General features: G+C 49.6%; 1 protein-coding gene across 17 annotated transcripts in view; it reads left to right on the forward strand.

The window, feature by feature from the left end:
• Positions 1–22226, forward strand: part of MYO18A (myosin XVIIIA) — a gene marked incomplete at its 5' end in the record, with an annotated part of 144832 nt that overhangs the window by 45615 nt on the left and 76991 nt on the right. For 7 of the 17 annotated variants that reach the window (XM_081890109.1, XM_081890120.1, XM_081890124.1 and 4 more), the window contains 8 exons: positions 9992–10114; positions 12962–13049; positions 14399–14508; positions 14610–14786; positions 16949–17159; positions 19198–19340; positions 20069–20169; positions 21189–21252. In XM_081890109.1, the coding sequence (XP_081746235.1) occupies positions 9992–10114; positions 12962–13049; positions 14399–14508; positions 14610–14786; positions 16949–17159; positions 19198–19340; positions 20069–20169; positions 21189–21252 (1017 nt within the window). Of the gene's footprint in view, positions 1–903; positions 963–6108; positions 6895–7960; positions 8048–9991; positions 10115–10270; positions 10421–12961; positions 13050–14398; positions 14509–14609; positions 14787–16948; positions 17160–19197; positions 19341–20068; positions 20170–21188; positions 21253–22226 lie in introns of those variants that run through there. The other 10 variants (XM_081890110.1, XM_081890111.1, XM_081890112.1 and 7 more) reach the window with 8 other exon arrangements.

Here is a 22226-nt window from a genome sequence, read left to right on the forward strand (position 1 = left end):
CTGGCTTAGAACATAGCAAGGCCGCTCTTTTTCTCAATTCAGATAAAAGTTGGGTGCTGTTTTTTCTTTCATAAGATATATCGAGGCAGTATGCAACCTGCAGGGACGCGGGTGGCACTGTGGGTAAAACCTCAGTGCCTAGGACTTGCTGATCATAAGATCAGCGGTTTGAACCCCCGCGGCGGGGTGAGCTCCCGTCGTTCGGTCCCAGCTCCTGCCCACCTAGCAGTTCGAAAGCACCCTTAAGTGCAAGTAGATAAATAGGTACCGCTTTATAGCGGGAAGGTAAACGACGTTTCCGTGTGCTGCGCTGGTGCTGGCTCGCCAGCTGCAGCTTCGTCACGCTGGCCACATGACCCGGAAGTGTCTTCGGACAGCGCTGGCTCCTGGCCTCTTAAGTGAGATGGGCGCACAACCCTAGAGTCGGACATGACTGGCCCGTACGGGCAGGGGTACCTTTACCTTTTATGCAACCTGCAGACTACAATAAAACTAGTAAAAGTATCCATTAAAATGTAATTGAAAATATTAGTAGATATTTCCTGGTGCAAAAGACCCCTACATCAAAAATGTCATATTTATAAGAAACCACAGAAGAGATATGAATTGTGGGTAAGGTGGTGGGTGTCTGCTGCTTCCCAACCCAGTGGTGGGAGTCTACTGGATACAGAGTTGATGGGGGTATGTAGACAGCCTTTCTCCAGCATGGGCTTTATGCCCAGTAGCAGCTTAACACAAGGTCCACTGGGAGCATCCTGATCACGTCTGTGCTTGTGAAAAGTTACCATCATACTTGTGATGAGGACTGCCTGGAATGTACTAGTGAAAAAGTGTGTGTGTGCACGTTTCAACTGTTTATCCTGGCGTGAATGAAATATTTCATTATCTGTATTTGACTTCCTCAGGTGAAGGATGAAGACAAACCTTTAGCAGCGAAAAAAAACGAGAGAGAGGATGGGGCTGTAAGTCGGTCTGGGTTTGGGCACTGGAGGGGGTGGTGGTATTTGCTTGGGCTAACTTCTAGGCCAGGACAAGTTTGTGTGTGACGTGGGTCTTGCCCCTCCTCCTTTCTCTTGTGTGCAGGCTCTACATTTTTTTGTTGGGACTAGGGATGGGGAGGAAGGAATTCAATTCAGTTCTCATTTAAAGGTGAACTTAACTAAATTTGCCTCATCTGAAACATTACCACGAGTGGAAATGCAGCAATCCTTTGAAATTTGCATGTCTCTGAATTTTGCAATGAAATTCTCCAGCCAAGGCATGTGTATAAAAATGCTTATGAGAGAGCACAGATTACATACAGAAAGCATAATTTTATTTGTATGCTGCCTTTCAAACCATGCTGAAGGCAGCTTACAACATGAAAAAATATATAATTACAACATTACAAAAGTAGTCACCAATAATAAATTGAACATCAAAAAATTCACAATTGCACTGAACAATTTCCATATAATCAAAACACAAATACAAAAATTAATATAGCAGGAACAGCCCCTCCCCAGATTAACAACAACAACAACAAAAACACCACTTACCAAATACGTTTTGTTAGGGGCCTTTTCAAAAATGTTTGTATTTGGCAAAATTAAATATGAACATGTGGATATTGAGAGATGTTTACACTGAAACGCAAATGAATTTCCACGAAGACTTTTAAAAATAAAAAAGCACCTTGCAAACTGTTACGGAAAAGTGGTGAACTGAATTTAAGGTTGCGAGAAAGAGAAACCAAAGCTGACAGATTCTTCCATTCTTAGTTGGGAAGCAAAGCGGGTTGCGCCAACACTGGTGCCATTAGTTTATTCTATTTTATTCTGTGGGCACAGGGATTTTTTGGGTGGGATGGTGGGGTAGAAGAGAGTTGCAGAGAAAGAGAAACATGCACATGCGTGGTGAAAAACCGTGCCCATGTGGCATGTGGAGGGTAAAAGGTGAGTCCTGGGTCTGATGAGCACTGTGAAGATCAGCAGAATTTTAGTCTTATTTATTTTTATTTCATAAAACTTGTATACTGCTCGATGGCAGGAAAAACCTCAAAGCCGTAGTGCTAGCCATGGGGCAGAACGACACTTCCTCTTAGCCCACAGGATGTAGAAAGCAAGTGACTCCTCCAGGTTCCTGCCTGGCCTTGTTGTTGATGCTGACGAGAGACCCCTAATGGAGCCCATTTCCAAACCACCATCCCTACCTCTCTCTGCCTCCCCTGTGCCCAGTCATATACACTTCGGGTGGTGGGACCTGCCAGTTCCCAGAGAACCACTCCCCTGTGTTTTAAGCTGGGTCTTTGTTAGGCTGATCACTTGGTGCGGCTTGAAAGCTATCGCTGTGGGAAGGTGCCCCCTGCACAACTCTGGCCTAGTTCTAGGATAATGGATGGTGGCCGGGACAAAGAAGGAGGGATCCTTCTGTAGCCATCAGGGCTGGAAACCTACCCCTCTGGGACAGGCTTGTAGATGGTCTCAGGCCCTTTAGGCTTCTCTCCCACCCCCAGCTTTTTCCAGTCTTTTTATTCCTTGAGCTGCCCCCCACCCCCCTGCAATCGCCGCAGCTCTTCTTTTAGTGGTGGCTGGGTTTCTCCTGATTCGTGTTATTAATTTAACAGCTCCCTCAATGCACATTTTGGTTGGGCCTCAGTTTTACACAACTGTGATTACAGTATTTGATGCCCAGAGCATCTCTGCTATTCTGTTTGTAGCTGAGTACGGTACCTCTGCCGAGAGGAACCCCTGTTTAAACGCTCTGCTACTGGTGAAGTTCATTAGTCTGTGTTTCATTTGCATCCTGCTTTTCCTCCCAAGGAAGCCAGGGTAGTACATGGTTCTCCCCCATTCACACATTTTGTGCTCTCAACAACCACCCTGCGAGCTTTGTGGCTGAATTAGAGATTTGAACTTAATTTTTCCTGGTCCTAGGATGAACCCTTTGGTTGCTTGTCAGCCTGCTCTTATCTTATCAGGTATGTCTCAGCCCAGGATAACTGGTAGGGAGGAATAGAATAACAGAGTCATAGAATTGTAGAACTGGAAGGGATCCCAAGGGTCATCTAGTCCAACCCCCTGCAATGTAGGAATCACAGCTAAAGAATCCCTGGCATATGTGCCATCCACATTTGGCCTTGAATAGCTAGGGGAAATGTGAGTGGGTGGGCAGAAGTATCTCAGATCCTTTCTCGTCTAGACCTCTAAAACTTTTGTGAGCCCCCCAGTTCAAGCCATTGGAAATGGTTTCAGGAGCTTATCTGTTTTGATCTATATTCAGGGCTCTGAATATATGAAGAGCCACAGAAAGGTCACAGCTCAGTAACTGCCTTGCACACAGAAAGTCCCAAGTTCAATCCTTGGCATCTTCAGGTAGGAGCGTCGGCTGCCTGAAAATTCTAAATAATAATAATAATAATAATAATAATAATAATAAATGTTATTTATACCCACCCTCCCCAGACAAGACCGGGCTCAGGGCAGCTAACACCAAGTATAAAAACAATTGATTAAAATACAACTTAAAAACAAGATTAAAATACAACATTAAAATGCAGCCTCATTTCAGTAAAAACTCAAATCAAATCAAAGAGATCTGCTGCCAGTCAGTGTATGCGATACTGAGCTAGATGGAACAATGATTTGACATGGCAGCTTCATACATTCCTAATATGCTCCTGTTCTGCTTGTTAAGAACATTGGCGTTGTTGATTTTTGTTTTAAAGTATTCAAGTTACAGAACTTAAATAACAGAGTGTTTGGTGTGGGGGAGAGAGCAAACCCTTTTGTGATGGCCCCCTTAGCTGCCATCTATAAAAGGCTAACAGGAAGGAACAGTTTGCCTAAAATTAAGGGAGTGAGGATGGGACTTGTGAACTCAATTAAGTGTCCAATTCCTACCCCCCCCCCCCGGTTGATGCTCCAGTTTAAGGACGTGGAGCAGAAGCAGAACTAATTACTCAGAACAGCAAAAATGCAGAATTAAATTGCGCATAAACAAAGCAAACCATGCACATTTGCTTAACTTGCACGTTTTGCACAGGTCGTGGCACTTAGCTTTGCAGAATTTGGGTTACCATTGGTGTAGAATTTTGCGGAGTCCTGCTCGTAGCCTCCTTACCTCAGGTCTTTCTCTGCCCTGGTCAATAACCTCTTCTCATTTCAGTGTTCAAAAGTGGCACCTTTCTTGCTGAGCCATGGCTCAGAAGGCGAGCTGGAACTTTTTAATGACGGCACCACCCCGGCTTCCACTCTCCCCAGCAAGCCTTTTGCCGTAGCGGTTGAAGCTTCTCCTGGCCTTGGGCCATCCATCCTAGGTCTGGTGCCCAGTGGCCATTAGCTATGCTGCTTGCCGCCTCCTCTTCCTTCAGCTGCTCCTGAAGACAGACCCAGAAGCTCAGCTGCCCTGCTTCCCTCCTTTGTTCTAAAGCAAGGAGCCAGCTGCTCGGCTTTGCCTACTGGTGTCTTCCCTCTCCCTCTTTCTCTTCATCCTGTACCCTGGCAGCCTTCCCCTTCTTCTTCTGCTGCTGCAGCTCTCCTTTCTCATCTTGGGGCTGCTGAGTGTTGCCTTCGCCCCCTCGGCAGAGGCCAGAAGCTCGTCCAAGAACGACAAGACCTGCTCTGTTCCGGAGAGTACAGAATTGATGCAGTGGCTACTTTTTGGCTTGAAAGAAATCTCTTGAAGGAAGGGCATCTGGAGGGGAACAGCCTAGACTGGCGTCTTCCCCGCTGCTCTTTTTTAAAAAATGCCACCCTTTTCCTGATCCACTTCTCTTTTTAGGCTGGGGCCTGAAGGGTAGGGTTTCCCCTCCCCCCCAACCCCCAAGGTGAGTTTATCCTGGGAAGCTGAGTCCTTGTACTTTTGTTTCCATCCAGTCTCACTGCAGAGCTTTGGTCTGTGCTGCCGCTACACTGTGGGTTGAGATGAGTCTGCAAAGTCTTAGCTGCGTGGGTGGATGCTTTACGAAAAGGACTTGTGGGCAGAGGGCTCTGCAGGGATGTGGGAGCGGGGAATCAGTTATTTTCTCATTCCTGGGAATGCCCTTTGGAAGTAACCTTTCCTCTAGAACAGGGTTTCCCAAACTTGGGTCGCCAGCTGTTTTTGGACCACAACTCCCATCATCCTTAGCTAGCAGCGCCCGTGGTCAGGGATGATGGGGATTGTAGTCCAAACCCAACTGGAGACCAAAGTTTGGGAAACCTTGCTCTAGAACATAGGAAGCTAGTCTAGCAACAACTCGGTGACCCAAGGTAGAAGAAGGTTGATCTACGCTGACTGACCGCAGTTCTCCAGGGTTTCAGGCAGAGAACTCTTCTAGATGCCTAGAGATCCCCACTGGGGATTGAACCTGGGATCTTCTGCATGCAAAGCAGATGCTCCACCACTGAGCTACGGAAGCTCAAGCTTTTATCCTTGGTGGGCCTAACCCTGCTGCCTTCCCCCAAACCTCTGAGGTTGGAGCAAAAAGACTCGGAGAGCTAGCATAGGAAGGAGCTTGACTCTTCCATAAGTACTGTCCATCCATCTTTTCCATATAATTTTGTGTATAATTAGTCAGGGTTTTTCTTAATGCAGGCGTGGCTTGGACATAAGTGGGTCCTCTGTATACCAGAGGCAATGCTAACACAAGCAAACATGATGAGTTGGGTTGCAGCCACTATGCTGTGTATAAATCCGTTTGCAGTAGACTCCTCTTCCGTTCCTTTTGGCGGCATGTTCGTTTCGCTTCCAGAACCCCACCTGTGCCCTCTTCCTCCAGCTCAGCCAGTTGCTCATTTGCAGCTGTTCGTTGTGATTAGCACTCTCTTCTGCCCACCCCACTCCCCAGTCACACAAACTTTTCCTGGCATTTTTGCATGTCAGAAGCCAAACTAACCCTCTGGATGGGCAGGGCTGTCCCTGCTGTTGGGAAGCAACCAGGGATCCCATTGGATTCTCTGCTTGGGAAATCTGAGGAAGGCTGCTTCTTCCTTATTGTGTGAATGCAAACCCTTGAGTGGGGAGGAGGAGTGGAAGGGCTGGACTTGGTCCCTCCAGCACAGCGCCTGGCTGGTCGCTGCTGCCTTACCATGGCATTGTTTGGGGGCCTGCTCTCCTCACAACATCTTAATGTATCTGCAACTATAGTTGGATGTCCAGAGTGCAGGAAAGGAGGACCCCCGGAACCCCCGCAGCCCAGAGCCCCCAGAACGCCCTGGAAGGGTGAAGAGCCCAGAGCCCCCTGGGAAGGAGAAGAGCCCAGAGCCCCCTGGGAGGGTGAAGAGCCCAGAGCCCCCTGGGAAGGTGAAGAGCCCAGAGCCCCCTGGGAAGGTGAAGAGCCCAGAGCCGCTGCTCAACGGGGACACCCAGCATTCCTGCCCTCCCGGCCAAGCCATGAATGGCCTGGAGGGCTCCCAAGGAGCTGGCTCATCGACTCAGCCCGAACCACCTGCTGACGATGCCCAGGGCCTCTCCCGCAAGAGAGTGGTGAGGGTGGTGCGGAAGGTGGTGCGGAAAGTGCTTCCAGGGGAGGATTCTGGGGGCTCCAAGGAGCCGGGACGAGATGTCAAGTCCACGGAGCCAAGCAAGAAGGAGGAGAAGCCTCCTGCAAAGGTCCAGCCCCCACCTGCAAGGGTGCTCTCTCCGTCCCCTCGGCCCCCCTCTTCCTTGAAGTCTGAGCCCAAGGAGGCAGCCCCCAAGGATGACCTCTCGGTGGGGCTCAAGAGCCTGATGTCGAGAGGCAGGACCAGAGAGCATCGGCCCCGTGCCAAGCTGCCAGAGAAGAAAGAGGAGGAGAAGAAGCCCCCAGAGAAGACAAAGACCCCGCCTCTTGCGGAAGGGAAGGCCACAGACACAAAGGGGAGTCAGGAGCCAAAGGGGCCTGCTGCGGCTCCAGTGAAGCTGGCAGTACCGAAAGCCACCACTGTGAATAAGGTACTAGTGCATGAGCACCACAGCTTGGCGGGCGCACGAGGCCAGCATCTGAGCATGTGCAGAGTGCCTTTGTGTTCCTCACCTGGGCAGGGCGGGCAGTGAACTTTGGCTCCCAGAGTCTGGAGGGGGTCCTCAATGCATGGAGTGTGCTGCTAGTCCTGCCACAGCGAGGCTCTTCTTTCTCTCGGGGAGTGTGTTGTGCTCTCTCTTTACCCCACCCTGTGTCGCCCCCACCAGGCAGCTGTTTTGGTGCTTAGGGCAGCTTCTGATTGGTGTGCTTAACAGCCCATGTGCCTCTTTGACCATGCCATGAGGCTCCTCGCCTTCATTTCAAGCACACATGAAACCCATTTCTATCTCTTAGAGCTGCAAAGATGAGGTTGAACACGGGCAGGTGATTCTGGGTGGAAATTCAAAAACGGGAGGACAGCTGAGCAGGGTTTGTAAGCTGTCTGTGGAGGGTCTTTAATAGTTTCTTCCCCTCAGGGGAAATCTAAGCAGATTATATCAGAGTGCATAAATATCAGTATTCAGGTTGCAAAATTTGGGTTGAAAAGTGGAGCTTTCCAGCATTTTAAAGCTGTAGTGCTTTTTAGGTTCATTGAGGAGACAGGAGTGGAGAAGCCATAGCATGGCTGTGTTCTGCATCCACAGTTGAAGGCGTTAATATGAATTGCTGGAAACCACAAGAGGCGAGAGCGCTTGAATCCTGGAGTGCTGGTTTCCCACTGTGAGAACAGGATGCTGGACTAGATGGGTCACTGGCCTGATCCACCATCAACACCTCCTGCTAAATTTAACCCTAGAATAAACATTGGAATTAAATGTGTTCAGTGAAGATGGGCCCAGAGTGACTCCACTCTTTTCTTTTTTTGTTTGTTTAACAAAATTTATATACCGCCTGTTTGTAAATAGAACCTCTAAGCAATTTACAAAAATCCCACTTGTTATGCCTGTCTTCAATCTAGCCTGAGCTTCGTTGCATCCACGTGACTCATAAGGGGGGTGTGTGTGTAAGCATGCATCACTGGGTTCCTTAAATACAGTTATGACCTCTGTCATCTAGACTCCTTCCAAGGAGAAGCCCCAAACAGCAAAGCCAGCAGAGAAGTCTCCGCCTTCCCTGAGTCCTGGAGAGGAAACCGTCCAGCAGGTGTGTCTTGAGCTGGAGGTGCATGTAGGGTCCCCTTTGCCTGTGTGCATTGCTGTTGCTGAAGGCCTGTGTTCTGGGGCAGGGAGAAACCTGGGGTGGTGGTGGTTGTGCAGTGAATATGTGTGTTTATTTATGCAAAGTCTCTGGCGACCAAAGAGGCTCACCACACAGATGTCTGTTACCACAAGGGGTAGGGGTGCGCAGAATTCAGGCTTGCGGGATCAACTTCCTTCTTTTACTAGGGCTCTGTGATCCACCAACTGGAGCCAGGTGCAAAAGAGCTCCTAGCCTAGCAATTTGTTTTTGAGTACCACCACAACTCAGCTCAGCTCAACTCACAGCGCTTCTGAACAAAAATCATTTCCAGGCTACCCTGATATTATTTTCAGCCCTATCATTTTGGGTGGCATTGGGAAAGCGGGGTGGGAATTATTTCATTGCTTCTATTGCTAAACCTTTGGGAGTCAGAAATCTTTGCTGACTTACTGCAGATCATTCTGAGATCTTCCCACCTCTGGATGCACAGATGTGTAGGCACCTCCCAGATTTCTCTCTGGGGAAAAGTTTTTTCCTGTTCTGTCTGAAGTGTCAACTTATGTTGGGACACACCTACCTTGACTGACGTAGATTTGTATGAAAATGTAGGCCACTGTGTTACTAACATAACAGGGCACATGATTTTGGCATTCAAAGGCTTTCATGTTTGTGTTCAGAGGGTTTTTGTGATCAGAGTGTTGTACCTTTGCCCCATGCAACATGAACCTCACCTGGGCAAACGGTGCCTGATTCTCAGCACTCTAAAGTATGGCCTCTGGGCTGACAGGAGGAGGTTTGAAGTATAGGGCCAGAACTGGGCATATATTCTCCTAAGCCAGACACTGGATTGGCCAGGTGGCTTACAGAAGCTCTAATGAGCAGCTAAGGTAGCATGGTCCATTTCTGCTTGTACTCTTGCAGTGTTGGCCCACCTGGGGAAAGCCATCTCCTGGCTGCAGCTGCCTCAGGGCTGCCAGCTTTTGATTTCAAAAACTCCACTCCCTGGAGAATGAGGGGCAGAACCTGGCTGGCTTTGGGATTGTGGCCACTAGCCCCCAAACCCTAAACTGAACAACTAACTGCCTTCATTGCACATTTTTGGGTGCTAAACAAAAGCATTCATCTTCTCCCAGACCTTTGGCTAATTAAGCAATCTATGGTCTTTTAAAAAGTTTATGTGGTGGGGGGAATATTGTTTTGCTTTTTACTACAGGATATGTATTTTGTGTTTTTATATGGTAAACCACCCTGTGATCCTCGAATGAAGGGTGGTATAGAAATGTAAAAAATATTTGTAATAACTTTGCCTGCTTGGCTTTAAATGTTGCATTGACATTACAGACACCAGCATTGGCCATCTAGCTATTGGTCGAGAGTCCCCCCCCCCAGTCCAGACCAATATTTATTGATTTGCATTTATATCTCACCTTTTTCTCCAAGGAGTTCAAGGTGGCATATGACATTCTTACTCTCCTCCTTCAATCCCCACAACAACCCTATGAGGTAGGTTAGGCTGAGAGGCGGTGACTGACCCCCAAGGTCAACCAGGGAGCTTCCTCATCAAGTGGGGGATTTGAACTCTGTTCTCTACCAGGTCCTGGTCCAACACTCTTAACCGGTTGGCGAGACAGCTCCACCTAGAGTGTCATGATGCTCAGGTTCCAGTGGTCCTGCCTTGCTGATCTCCAAGACTCTTGGGTGGGTCTTGGGCAAAGTGAGCTTGGCTGGTCCCTGCCACTGCTGGAGGCCGCAGAATACTTGCTGAGGGTTCTGCTGCCTCTGTCTTTCCTTGTTGCTTCTTGTAGGTGAGATACCCTTCTCCTCTCCGCTGCTGGTCCCTTAACTTTACAGCTTACCTCTCTCTCTCTGTCTCTCTTTTTCTCTCCTCTCTCTCCTTTGCTGGGTTAGCCGGAGCCTGCGACCACCACGGCTGCACTCCCCCAGGTACTGTACCCCAGCGCACCGGAGGACCCCCTTCTATCTCCCGTCTGCCTCTGGGTTGATGTGTGTGCTCGCGCCACGTGCTGGAGTGTAAGGCTTTATTCACCTCTTGGCATCTGGCCTGGGCCTCCCCTTTCCATCATGCTAGACAAGAGAGAGATGACTTGTTTGCACACAGCTGGGCGGGCGTTGGGGAGGGAGGGAGGGGGCAGCGGGGTGGGGCAGGGGTGGAAGCCTCCATGTCACATGCCAAAGCTATTGCTGGCATCATGGGAAGTGGGGCCGCTTCTCTTGGAAGGGGCAAAAGGCCGCCTACTTTCAGCATCCAAAAGCGACACTGTCCGGATCTTTCCCCTTCCCCTGACGGATCAATCCGGGTCCCAGCTGAGAGCCCTGGTGAGTTGCTTTACCGTGGAAATGGGACGGAGAGCTCTGGGTGACACAAGTGAGGGCTGTGGAAATGGTGGTAGTGGTGGGGAGGCCAGCTGTTATTCTTCAGGGTAAGGAGGAAAAAACCCCAGGGATCAGTAATCGGTCTGGCCTGGCCTGAAAGTCAGTAAGTGGGTGGGTGGGGAAGACTCATCCTCAATTTGTTTATCGTTTCTTAGCCCCCAAAAGTCATTCGCAACAACCTTTCTCTACTTTCATGCTGCCTGCTGTTCGTGTTACCCTGCCAGCAGCACATGTAGGCAGCGCTTCTGCAGAGTAGCCTTTGGGTCCCTGCCCCAAGGAGCTTACCAAACTACCTTTCAATGGAAAGGGAGACAAACAAAAGAGAAAAGGCCAGCAGGGAGGAAAATTGCATACAGGTGGACTATTTGGGGGCGCGGGATGAGGGCCAAAGGGGAAGAGCAGAGACCAGGACCATGCAGGTGAGCTGGAAGGCTCAGTGTTCTGTTTTCCAGGTGCCTCTGGGCACTCACAAGCAGAATACGAAGGCAAGGGACACCCTGTGTTGTTTCTTTTCGGGATCTGGCACTGAAGGGCGGGTGGCAGCAGCGTCCAGTAGATTCAAACATGGGGCTTCCGTTTTAACCATAGTGACTAACAAAAGTTGGGGGAAGGCTTGTAGCTCTGTGGTGCAGAGCGCCCACTTTTTTATGCAGAAGCCAGCATCTCCAGGTAGGGCTGAGAGACGCCCTACCTGAAGTCCTGGTAAGAGGCTGCCAGGTAATACTGAGCTAGATAGGCCAGTGGGTCAGACTCAGTATAAGGCAGCTTTCTCTGAATGGCCTGTGTCTTGGAACCCACCCTCGGTCTCCCACCTGACTATTATGATGTTACAAAGGTGCACACATTTGGTCCATTGGGGGTGGTACCCTTGCACTTGGGGGCAGCTATCTCTGAGGGTTTGGAAGGTTGGCTCAGGACGGAGCAAGCTGCGACCTTCATTGCTGCAAGGAACCTTCTCTCTTTATATGCTGCCAAGTAGACTTTTCCTTTCTCCACACCTTAGTTTCCCTTTTCTCATGGTAGGACTAATAGCATGGCAGACAGGGAGACTACAGAGTCAGGTGTTCTCTTTTTGTGGGGGGTGGAGGTAGTATGGTTCTGCTGGTTCCCCCACCCACCCTGATCTCGCCTGGAGGCGGGCATCCAGAGAGAGATTAACCTGGCCCACATTGCTTCCCTTCCTGTCAGCTCCCACAGGCTCGGGCGGACGATGCCCCAGCAGCTGCTTTTGGGCTGGCCTCTGCTGTCTCTCGGCTGCAGGTTTGGCTGCTCCATTCACAACTCTTGTTGCTTGTGGGCGTCTGTGGCTTGAAGCTTGCGGGAGGGGAAGGGTTGTGCTTGGTGTGGGTGAAGAAAGCTGCCTTGGATTTGTGTGTGGTTCCATGAAGGGGATTTCTTTTTCTGAGTCCGTCCTCCATAGATGGTCTCTGGATCAAGGGAAGCCATTATAGATATAATGATGGACCTTTCCAGGGATTGTGGGTCAGACACATGTTCTCATCCTCATTCTTCTCATCCTCATCTGCATCCCCGTATCCCCAAAGCAGGTTGAAAGAGCCCACCCAGTAAGATTTGAACAGGTGACCCTATTCTGCTTTAATACCCCAACAGAATTCATTCTTGGATGGTTTCTCCTACCCAACCCCACGCTTCGAGATGGCCTTCCAGTTGTTGCTTCCCCAACTCTCCCAGCTGCAAGGGCCTGTGACCATAGGCCACCCTTTCCCCAACCTGGTTCCCTCCTATTGTTTCAGAAGTACAGCTCTCTTCATCCCTTGCCTTTGGCCATGCTTGCTGGGGCTGATGGGAGTTGTTCTTCTGCAGCATCTGGAAAGCCAAAGGTTCCCCATGCAAAGGGCCCCTGGTTTATTTCGTCCATTTCAAGCTGAGTTTTTTTGCATGCTCCATTCACCGTTCTCCTCACCTTGTTCTGTCTGCACCTCTGGAGTTTTGATTGTTTGTGTGTCAGTTTGGGGAGGGGGGCAGTGCTGCATGCTGCATGCTCTTTGCTCTTTTCAAGGAGCTGCCTTGCTCGCTTTGGGGAGGGGGGCTTCACATTTAACCCCTCTGGAGGTTGAACCCAGCCAGCCTGATCAGAGTTGAGCTTTGGTAGTGGTGATGGTGACGGTTCTTGTTGTGACACGTCTGAGGGAGGGGGAGTCTTGTGGGTTCTGTGCATCAGGCAGGAGAGCAGGTGGGCCTGTGCAGAGTGCAAGATATGAGCAGGGAAGTTCTGTGAGGAAGGCTGTGCACACACCATGCATTTAAAGCACACAGCTTCCCTAAAGGATCCTGGGAGCTGTAGTCCTGTGACAGGTAAACTTCATTTCCCAGGATTCGCTGTGTGCTTTAAATGTACAGTATGTATGCAGTCTAAATGGAGCTGGGCTGAAGTGGGCAGAACCCCATCCCCCCCCCTTCTCTCTGAGGGGCTGTGTAGTGACTCCAGTTGTTTCTTGTCTGCCCACCTCCCCATCCCCACAGGCCAAGACGGAGGAACAAATTGCAGCCGAGGAGGCCTGGTATGAGACGGATAAAGTGTGGCTGGTCCACAAGGATGGCTTCTCCTTAGGTAAGTGGGGGTCAGTGGTGCAGGTGGTGGGGTTCCTTTTCATGACTTGGGCTCAACCTTCCAGAGAGGCTTCCTGTCCCCAGCTACCCCCAGTCCCCACCAGCAATGTGGGGCTGGGATGAGGTGTTCGTTGAAGGGGCCGTGTGCTGGAGGGTAATATAAATAGCACAGAGAGGAACGAAGGGAAATTCTATTTCAAAATAGTAGAACTGTGGGTTACTGCTCAATGAAAGCAGCAGGTAACTGAAGGGGGATATTTTGATGGTTACTAGCTTGGGAAATTGAGTGGGCTGGGGGGAAGTGGGTTACAAAGTGGAAGCATAATTCTCATCCCCCTGTCAAAATACTCATGGACATCCAATGAAGCTAAATGTTGGAAAGATTCAGGACAGATTTTTTGAAATGTCATTCTTCACCCTGCTCCTGTTGACATACGTCTGTTTCGGGAGACAGTGGAGCAGTTCTCCTTTGGGGGTGAAGTCAGACTCTTGGAATGTTACAGCGCCTACTGTGGCTGTAGAGACTGGTATGGGAGAGGCATGCTTTGTTGCAGCTGGGGCAGATGAAGGCGTCCGGTGCTGCTGCTGCAGATGCACCAGGGTGTTTCTTCTCTCTGTGCTCCTCCCAGGGGTCACTCCTCCCCTGGTCACTGCTATGGATGCAGGAGCTGACTGTCTCCGGGCGCTTTGACTGTCTGAAAGGGATCCCCAAACCATGTTGCCGGCCTTCATGTCATGTTTGCCTTCATGCCAGTGCATAGTTAAACTATAGAACTTGCTGCCACAGAGGCATTGATGGCCACCAACCTGGATGGCTTCAAACGAGGATAGACAAATTCATGGAGGCTCTAGAGTAGCTGTTCTCAACCTGTGAGTCCCCAGATGTTGTTGGACTACAACTCCCATCATCCCTGAGCTCTGGCCTTGCTAGCTAGGGGTGATGGGAGTTGTAGTTTGACAACATCAGGGGACCCACAGGTTGAGAAAGGCTGATCTAGAGGGTTATCATTGGTTACTCGCCCCAAGGGCTGCGCTCTGCTTCTAGGGTCAGAGGCAGCAATGCTTCTGAATGCCAGTTTTTGGAGAATGCAGGAAATGAGAGTGCTCTTGTGCTCGGATCCTGCCTGCAGGTTTCCCACAGGCACCTGGTCTGCCACTGTGAGAACAGGATGCCGGACTAGATGGGCCATTAGCCTGATCCAGCAGGGCACATCTTACGTCCTGGAAAGCATTTTGTGTTTGGTTGGGCCACTAGGTGGCAGCATCACCTTACCTCTGAGGTTTCCCTCCATGTGCGTTGTGTCTCTTTCGCACAACTGACCCTTGTGTCCTGCTTCCCTGCCCACACAGCAAGCCAGTTGAAGACTGATGCTGCCGGCCTTCTGCCCGAGGGGAAAGTGAAGGTGAAACTGGACTATGATGGAGCTCAGCTCGAGGTGGATGAAGACGACGTGGAAAAGGTAGGCATGGAGGCTGCGCCAGCTGCCTCTCACCTGCAGCCAAAGCTGGATTGACTCCTTGTCCTGCCCAGGTTAACCACATTCCCTCTCCCTCTGCCCAGGCCAACCCACCGTCATGCGACCGTGTGGAGGATCTGGCCAGCCTTGTGTATCTCAATGAGTCTAGCGTCCTGCACACGCTCCGCCAGCGCTATGGCGGGAACCTCATTCACACCTACGCCGGGCCCAACATGGTGGTCATCAACCCTCTCAGCTCTCCATCCATGTACTCTGAGAAGGTGAGTGTTGTGGCCGGGTAGGATGGAGCGGGTTGGCAGAGCGGGCGCTCATTCATTCGTTTGTTCCTCACTTCGTTTGTATGCTGCTTTCCCAAGAGGAAAGAATCCTGCTCAGAGCCGTTTACAACAAAGAAAAGAGGAATGTATCCTAGAATCGACCATTGCAAAAACAATGAACTAATAAATAACATAATGAAACAGCAGCATGATAGCAAATGTAACAACATACCGGGGGGGGGGGGAACATTTCAGGACTGTAAATATAACAAGATTGCATTAACCACACAATACTTCTTGGCTGTAGCAGAAATAACAAGGGAGCTTGACAGTTTCACCTTGGTTCTAGAAACACCCTCTCCCTTGATGGGTTTCTCACAGTCCCTCTCCTGCTACAACTTGCAAGGCTTCCAGAAGTAGGGGGTGGGGTAGCTGTAAATGCTCCCTCCCATGCTGTTCCTCATTGTTGGGGCTGGCCATGACTTTGGATATTCCCTTTGGGAGAGGAGGGGGGCAAAGGTCATCGATATCCCCCCAATGGAGACAATTGAAGGCTCCGTTTCTCCTACTGCTTCGCTGAAGGGGCGCTGTGCAGAGAGGGGGAGCGGTGCAGCGCCCCTTCAGTGAAGCGGAAGGAGAAATGGAAGGGGCTCCGTTTCTCCTGCCGCTTTACTGAAGGGGCGCTGAGCAGAGAGGGGGAGAATTTTTCCCCTTGTTCTCCTCCTCTAAAACAAGGTGTGTCCTATGGTCGGGCGCGTCCTATAGAGCGAAAAATACGGTACCCCTGTTAAAGCCGCTCTTTGCTCCTCAGGTGGGACTGCAGAGTTCTGTTATTTACCTAGAAAATGCAGAAACCGCTTAGGAATGTAGGAAGCTTCCTTATACTGAGTCAGACCACTGGTCCATCTAGCTCGGGTTACAGACACTTCAGCTTGCGCAATTTTGGGTTACGGACGTGCCCAAACCTGGAAGTACCGGAACGGGCTACTTCCGGGTTTTGGCACTTGCACATGCGCAGAAGCACCGAATCGCGACCCGCACACGTGCAGACGCGGCACTGTGGGTTGCGAACGCTGCAGGTTGCGAACGTGCCTTCCGCACGGATCACGTTTGCAACCCGAGCGTCCACTGTACTGACTGGCAGGGGCTTTCCAGGGAGGGCATCTTTCCCAGCCCACACTTGAATGTGGGACCTTCTGCATGCAAAGCAGCTTCTCTTCCACTGAGCTACAGCCCTTCACTTGATTAAAAAAAAGTCATCCAAGTGGTGTACGAATAAGATAGGAGAACACAGCTGAAACCTGAAGTGAATTAAAAACATGTAAAATAGTTATCATTGAAACAAATATGCATAGAACCATCAACAAAGGCAAAAATCAATAGAACCTTTAAAACAGATGTGGGTAACTTAATGGCTTTCCGAAGCAAAAGAGTGTTCATTAGGCACCTAAAACACTGAAGTGAGAGTGCCTGTCTGATGTCAATAGGCAAGGAGTTCCAAAGTGCAAGGGCTGCCCCACAAAATGATTGACTCCTCACAGATGTAGTGAGGAGAATCCTCCCTGCAGTGCATCACTCATTCTGTTTGTTTGTCTGTGTGGACTGAAATTTATAGACCACATTTTTATTGGTAGCTCAAAGAATAGAGATTTAAAAATCGACATCTGGTTAGTGTTGATCAATAGACCAGATTGATAACATGGCATGATAGCAGCACAGCTGGGTAGCATCCCTAAATCCATCATTAATTCCTATTTAGATTTACACCCCCCACTCTTGAAATACATTATCGGGGGGTGGGGGTGACGGCGATGGCTTACAATAAAGCTTTAAAACCACAATTGCCATTAGATATTTTAGGATGTATATCCTTGTTTCATAATCATTTTTGTAAGCAGCTTTGAGTTTGTTTTTGTTGTTAAAGTGAATAAGAACAGAAGACCCCCTTTTTGAACCGGACATGCTGTTGGGGGCTGAACCTGGGACCTTTTGCTTCCAAATAGATGCTCTACCACTGAGCTACAGCCTCTCTCTCCCCTTCTCTCTGGGGCTCCTGTTTCCCAGTTCCAGAAGCCATGCCTGCTTTAATCCTCCCAGCATCTCCTCTCCCCCTTGCCCTTTTGCTGCCTCTCCGATGCCGCGCTTAATGCTGCCGCTTCCTCCAGGTGATGCACATGTTCAAGGGCTGCCGCAAGGAGGACACCTCCCCCCACATCTACGCCGTGGCCCAGGCCGCCTACCGGAACATGCTCATGAGCCGCCAGGACCAGTCCATCGTTCTGCTGGGGAGCAGCAGCAGCGGAAAGACCACCAATTGCCAGCACCTGGTCCAGTACTTGGCCACAGTTGCTGGCAGCTCCGGAAAGGTCTTCTCAGGTAGGTGTGTGGCCAGCAGTGGCCTCGGCTCCTTCTAGAGGCCCTTGGGGGTGGGGGCAGCCCTTGGGAAAGCAAGAAATGATGTTCAAGGGAAGCCATGCCACCAAACAGCACGGAGCACACCAAGCTCTCCTCCTGTTTCTTTAACAAAATAAATGTCTGTGTTGGAATTTAACAATTATTTTTATTAGCAAAGAAAAGAAACCAAGAGTAAACAAATGCAATTTTACAGCAGGTTGAAAGCAGCATATCATGAAGCTTACTGTACCAAAACATTACGAAAGATGCCAATTTTCCCATAAATCTGTTAGGCTGGTTCCTATGTATTCTTTTGTGGTGTTAACTTAATCATAGATCAAATTTCCTCAGTCCTTTCGGATATAGAAGGAGACGTGGTCCCCTCCCTCCATTTAGCTATGGCAGGTTTAGCAGCAGTTCTAAGGTTAACAGTATTTTCCAAAGTAACGTATTTTAGATAACCAAGTAGAAATGACTAGGATGTACAATGTCCTAACATAACAGAGATATTGGCCTGAACAGATTTCCAGACTTTATATTTGAGGCCAATTGGTGTGTGTGTGTGTGTGTGTGTGTGTGTGTGTGTGTGTGTAAAGCAAACAAGTGAACAATATACAAAACAAACAGGATGTGGTACACTAACCAAAGGAAAACATAGCTCCAGCATTCCAACGAAAACGCAAGAGAGTTGGAAGTCATTTTACAGGCTCACAATAAATAGCACATTACAAGCCCCCTGTGCTGTTTTTGTTTTCTGTTTGTTTTTTTCAACATTTGTTTCAAGTCAGTGATGCTTGGGAATTGTATACAGCTACGTAGATTTTTGAGAGGCGAGTGGAAGAATATTGACTCCATTGTTGGGTCACGTACATTATGAGAGGGTACCACATCCCATCAAATCCCCCCTTCCTGTTTTTAAGGGGAGGCCCTTCAGGGACGCTGAACTCATTATCCGACCATTGGTCCATCTGACTCAGTATTTTCTGTGCTGACTTACAATAGCTCTTTAGGAATTCAGGCAGAATCCTTCTCTGCCCTAGCTGGAGATGCCATTGTTTTATTTTTAGACCGATTTGAGCAATACTGAAGACTACAGCTCCCATCATCCCTAACTACAACTAGAGACCCAAGTTCGAGAAACACTGGACAGGCTTCCCATTGGGTCAACTGGTTGGCCGCTGTGAGAAGAGGGTGTTGGGCTAGATGCAGCAGCCAAGCTCTTCTTATGTTGTTCTTAAGAGGAACGATATTGCAGATGGAGGAAGAAGGAGGTGGACTTTGCAGATCTCGCAGAGAACCTCAGCAGAGCCTTGCAGCTGGATCAGGCCTAGTGGCCCATCTAGTTGACCATCTTCTTTTCACAGTGGCCTGTATGGGAATCTCTTGCAAAGCTGAGCTGAGCTGGCATAATGGAAGAGGCAAGCGGATCATGAACTGACATGCCTTGGGCTACCTAAGTCTCTCTTTCCTATCCCTGTCCCTCCACTCTCAAAACGCACCTTTGAATCCTGCTGCAACTGCCCTCCGCTTACTCTTTGTGGGAGAAGTGCTGACCCCTGTTGTTGGTCTCTGGTTGACTGGTTGCTGTGTGCTGCTGTAGTGGCCTTTTTAGCCTGTCTCTTCAACCTCCAGCAGCCAGGATCCTGTCTTTTCTCTCTGACTTGACAGCTCCTCTGAAATCTGACCCTATTCCTTTCTGGATGGGTGGTGCCTGATTGACACTGTCAGCACTGCATTTCACAGGGATGCTAACCATTTGACACTCAGAATGTCCCTTGCTTTGAGTTGAGTAACTTGCATGGCACAGTGCCACACAGTCGGGGGGGTGGCATATTTGCTAAGGGGTGATGCAGTCAGGTAAAGGGTCCCTCTCGGCCCCTTGAGATGATGACTGGTCTATTGGGGTTGTGGGGGTGGGGTGCACACACATGCTTGCCAGTTCATCTACACCTATGTGAGCGTGCCCCCATGCACAACAATGGTCTGCCCCTGCATGCTTTTCTTTGCTTTGCCTTGGCAGCGGAGAAGTGGCAAGCACTGTACACCATCCTGGAGGCCTTTGGCAACAGCGGCACGAGCCTGAATGCCAACGCCACCCGCTTCTCACAGATAATCTCGCTGGACTTTGACCAGGCTGGGCAGGTGGCCTCTGCCTCTGTGCAGGTGAGAGGGTGTGTCTGTGTGTGTTGCATACACTTCCAGCAGGTTCTTACTATGTTCTTGCATTCTTGTATCCCTGCAGCAGGGACCAATGGTAGTTGTCTTATCCTAAGTCAGACTTTTAGTCCATCTTGCTCAGACTTGTCTACTCACAGCCTTTCTCCAGGGTTTTAGACTGGGGCCCTTCCCAGCCCTCCCTGGATTGAACATTCTGGGACTTCCTGCATGCAGAACAAATGCTCTGCCATTGAGCTATCATACTTCCCTCAAAAATAAAGTGAAATTCCAGGCTGGTTTATTAAAGGCTGGTTTAAATAGGAATGTAGAAAACTTCCTTCTCTGGAGGCAGACCATTGGCACATCTAGCTCATTATTGTCTGCACTGACAGGCAGCTATGATCTAGGGTTTCATGTGTTGGGGGGGTATTTCTGAGCCCTATCTGGAGATGCTATTGGGGATTGAACCTGGACCCTTCTGCATGCAAAAGAGGTGCTCTGTCACTGAGTTACAGCCCTTTTTGCATTTGCAAGTAGTAGGGGGCTTGTAGGGCATGCTGTCATGGCTGTGATGGTCCTGAGCCTCACAAAATTAGCCAGAAGTGAGAGTATGACATAAGGTGGGGTGGGGTGGGGTAGGAGCTGGGGTTCTGCAGGAGGTTCTTGGGGCCAAAGTGGGAACCCTCTGGCCTTGTACCACGCAGACCTTTTCTCTCTCTGATTGCATCCCTCAGACAATGCTGCTGGAGAAACTCAGGGTTGCCAAGCGCCCCGCGAATGAGGCCACCTTCAACGTGTTCTACTACTTGCTGGCCTGTTCGGACAATGCCCTCCGGTAAGGAGGCTGCTGTAGCTCCCAACCCAAGGGACCAGCACCTGCCTGGTTGCATGTGTTGCAGTGTCCTCCTGGCTTGGGGTTCTCAAAATGGGTTGGAAGGAAGGAAGGAAGCTAGCTTTTTCAAAGGTGGCTTTGAAGACTACTTGAAACCTTCAACTGGTCTGAAATGCAGGGCCCAGATTCCTGGCTGGGGTTGCCTTGGGAACTGGAGGCCAGCAATGCTTCTGAATCCCAGTTGCTGGATGCCACTGGAGGGGAGAGGGCTCTTGTACTCGAGTCTTGCTTGCAGATTTCCCACAGGAATCTGGTTGTTCACTGTAAGAAGAAGATGCTGGACTAAGTGGGTCATTGACTTGATCCAGCAGGCTCTTCTTATGTGTGTCCGGCCTCCTCCTATGTTGCTTTCCCACTGTCCAAAATTGTCACGAAAATGTCCTTTGTGGTGAGACAAGTCTCACAGCTCTGCCTTGGGAGGGTTTGTCAGCCTCTTCAGATCTGTTTTGGATATATTCAAATGCCTCTGTGCATATAAGGAAGGAAGGTCTCTCCCCACTGATTAACCGTAGCCCAGCCAGCCCTGAAGTGAGGGGGCAGGACAGGGCAGACCATGGGCCTTGATGTCCTGAGTGGTTTTAGGAATTCTGTCTGCTTCTGGCAAGCGTAGCCTTTGTTTTTGCTTTAAAAAGATTTTTATTTATGTGCAAAAACTACAACATAAGAAAAGAAAAACGAGGACAATTCAGACCCTTTAAGTCTTGGATGTTTTGTGATAAAACATGGGCCTGATAATCTTGTAGTTATTGGCTGGGGTGATAATGTGCAAATCATTTCAATTTCTAAGCATCCTGTGGAGGCAGCTGAACATAAATCAAAATCCACGGGGCTCCTGCAAACCAAGGCAACCCCTGTTTTAGTGCAGGGGGTGGGCTGGGGGGAGGGCAAAGTGGGCCTTTCTGAACTGGGGTGCTGCCCCCAGCACCCTTTCTTGACTCTCTCCTCTTCCCCTCCACCCCCAGGACGGAGCTTCATTTCAACCACTTGGCCGAAAACAACTTCTTTGGGATTGTACCCCTGTCAAAGGTAAGGTGGCTCAGTCGTAGAAGGGGTGGAGTCAGAGTCAGACCACCTGGCTCAATATTGTCTACATTGACTGGCAGCAACGACTCTCAGGCAGGAGTCTCTCGCAGCCCTACCTGGAGGCCATTGGGGACTGAGCTTGGGACCTTCTTGCAAGACAGATGCTTTACCACTGAGCTATGTCTCCTCTTTCTTGATGGGCGGTTGGGCAGCTGAGGGGATCAGAGGTCTGCATGGGTTGCTGGCTAGTGACTGGGAGAGGCTCACAGTATTGGTGTTAGTATGCAAAGCCCTCAGCGCTTCGTGACCACTTTGTGACCACTTTGCTTGAAAGATCACCTCCTCCCATATGTGCCCTCTTTTGACTGCTTTGATCTGTGGGGCTGACATTGCTCTGAGTGTCACATTATGTTCATTCTGCCCTTGCAATAAATGAGTAGCATGGCAGCCCCTTCGGATCTCTTCGGATCTCTGCACTGTACTGTTTTCAGTGCCTGCTAAAAGCTTCATTGTTCCCAGCAAGCCTGCTGAGGCCTTTAATTTTAGCATGTAATCTCGATGATGTGATTTTAGCAAGTAGAAGTGTTTTATAATGACTGGTTTTCTTTTATCTTTATGTAAATTGCTTTTTATTGGTATCTTCAGCGACTGTTCATTGTAAGCTGCTTGGAGGTATTTTCTTCCAGTAAGCGGTACATAAATTTTGTTAAATAAAAACAAGCCTGCTGTGTGAAAGCTCTGGTTGACTAGCTTTGCGGGACAAAGCAGGAAAGTCACCTACCACAAGAGCTTTTACCCTTGTTCCTGAGGACTTGCTTGCAGATTTATAATTAAAAGCTGTGTGGGGTCCCTGTTCTTGCTTCCCTGCTCACTCTCTCAGCATAAGAGGCAGGAGCATGTGTGTGCTTGTGCCCTGAGCAGCCTACCCATGGGCCTGTGGATCGTGGCCGTTGTGCCACCTAAGCCAGCACAGGAAA

The sequence above is a fragment of the Podarcis melisellensis genome, assembly GCF_964234715.1.
Source record: "Podarcis melisellensis genome assembly, chromosome: 15".
Lineage (NCBI taxonomy): Eukaryota > Metazoa > Chordata > Lepidosauria > Squamata > Lacertidae > Podarcis > Podarcis melisellensis.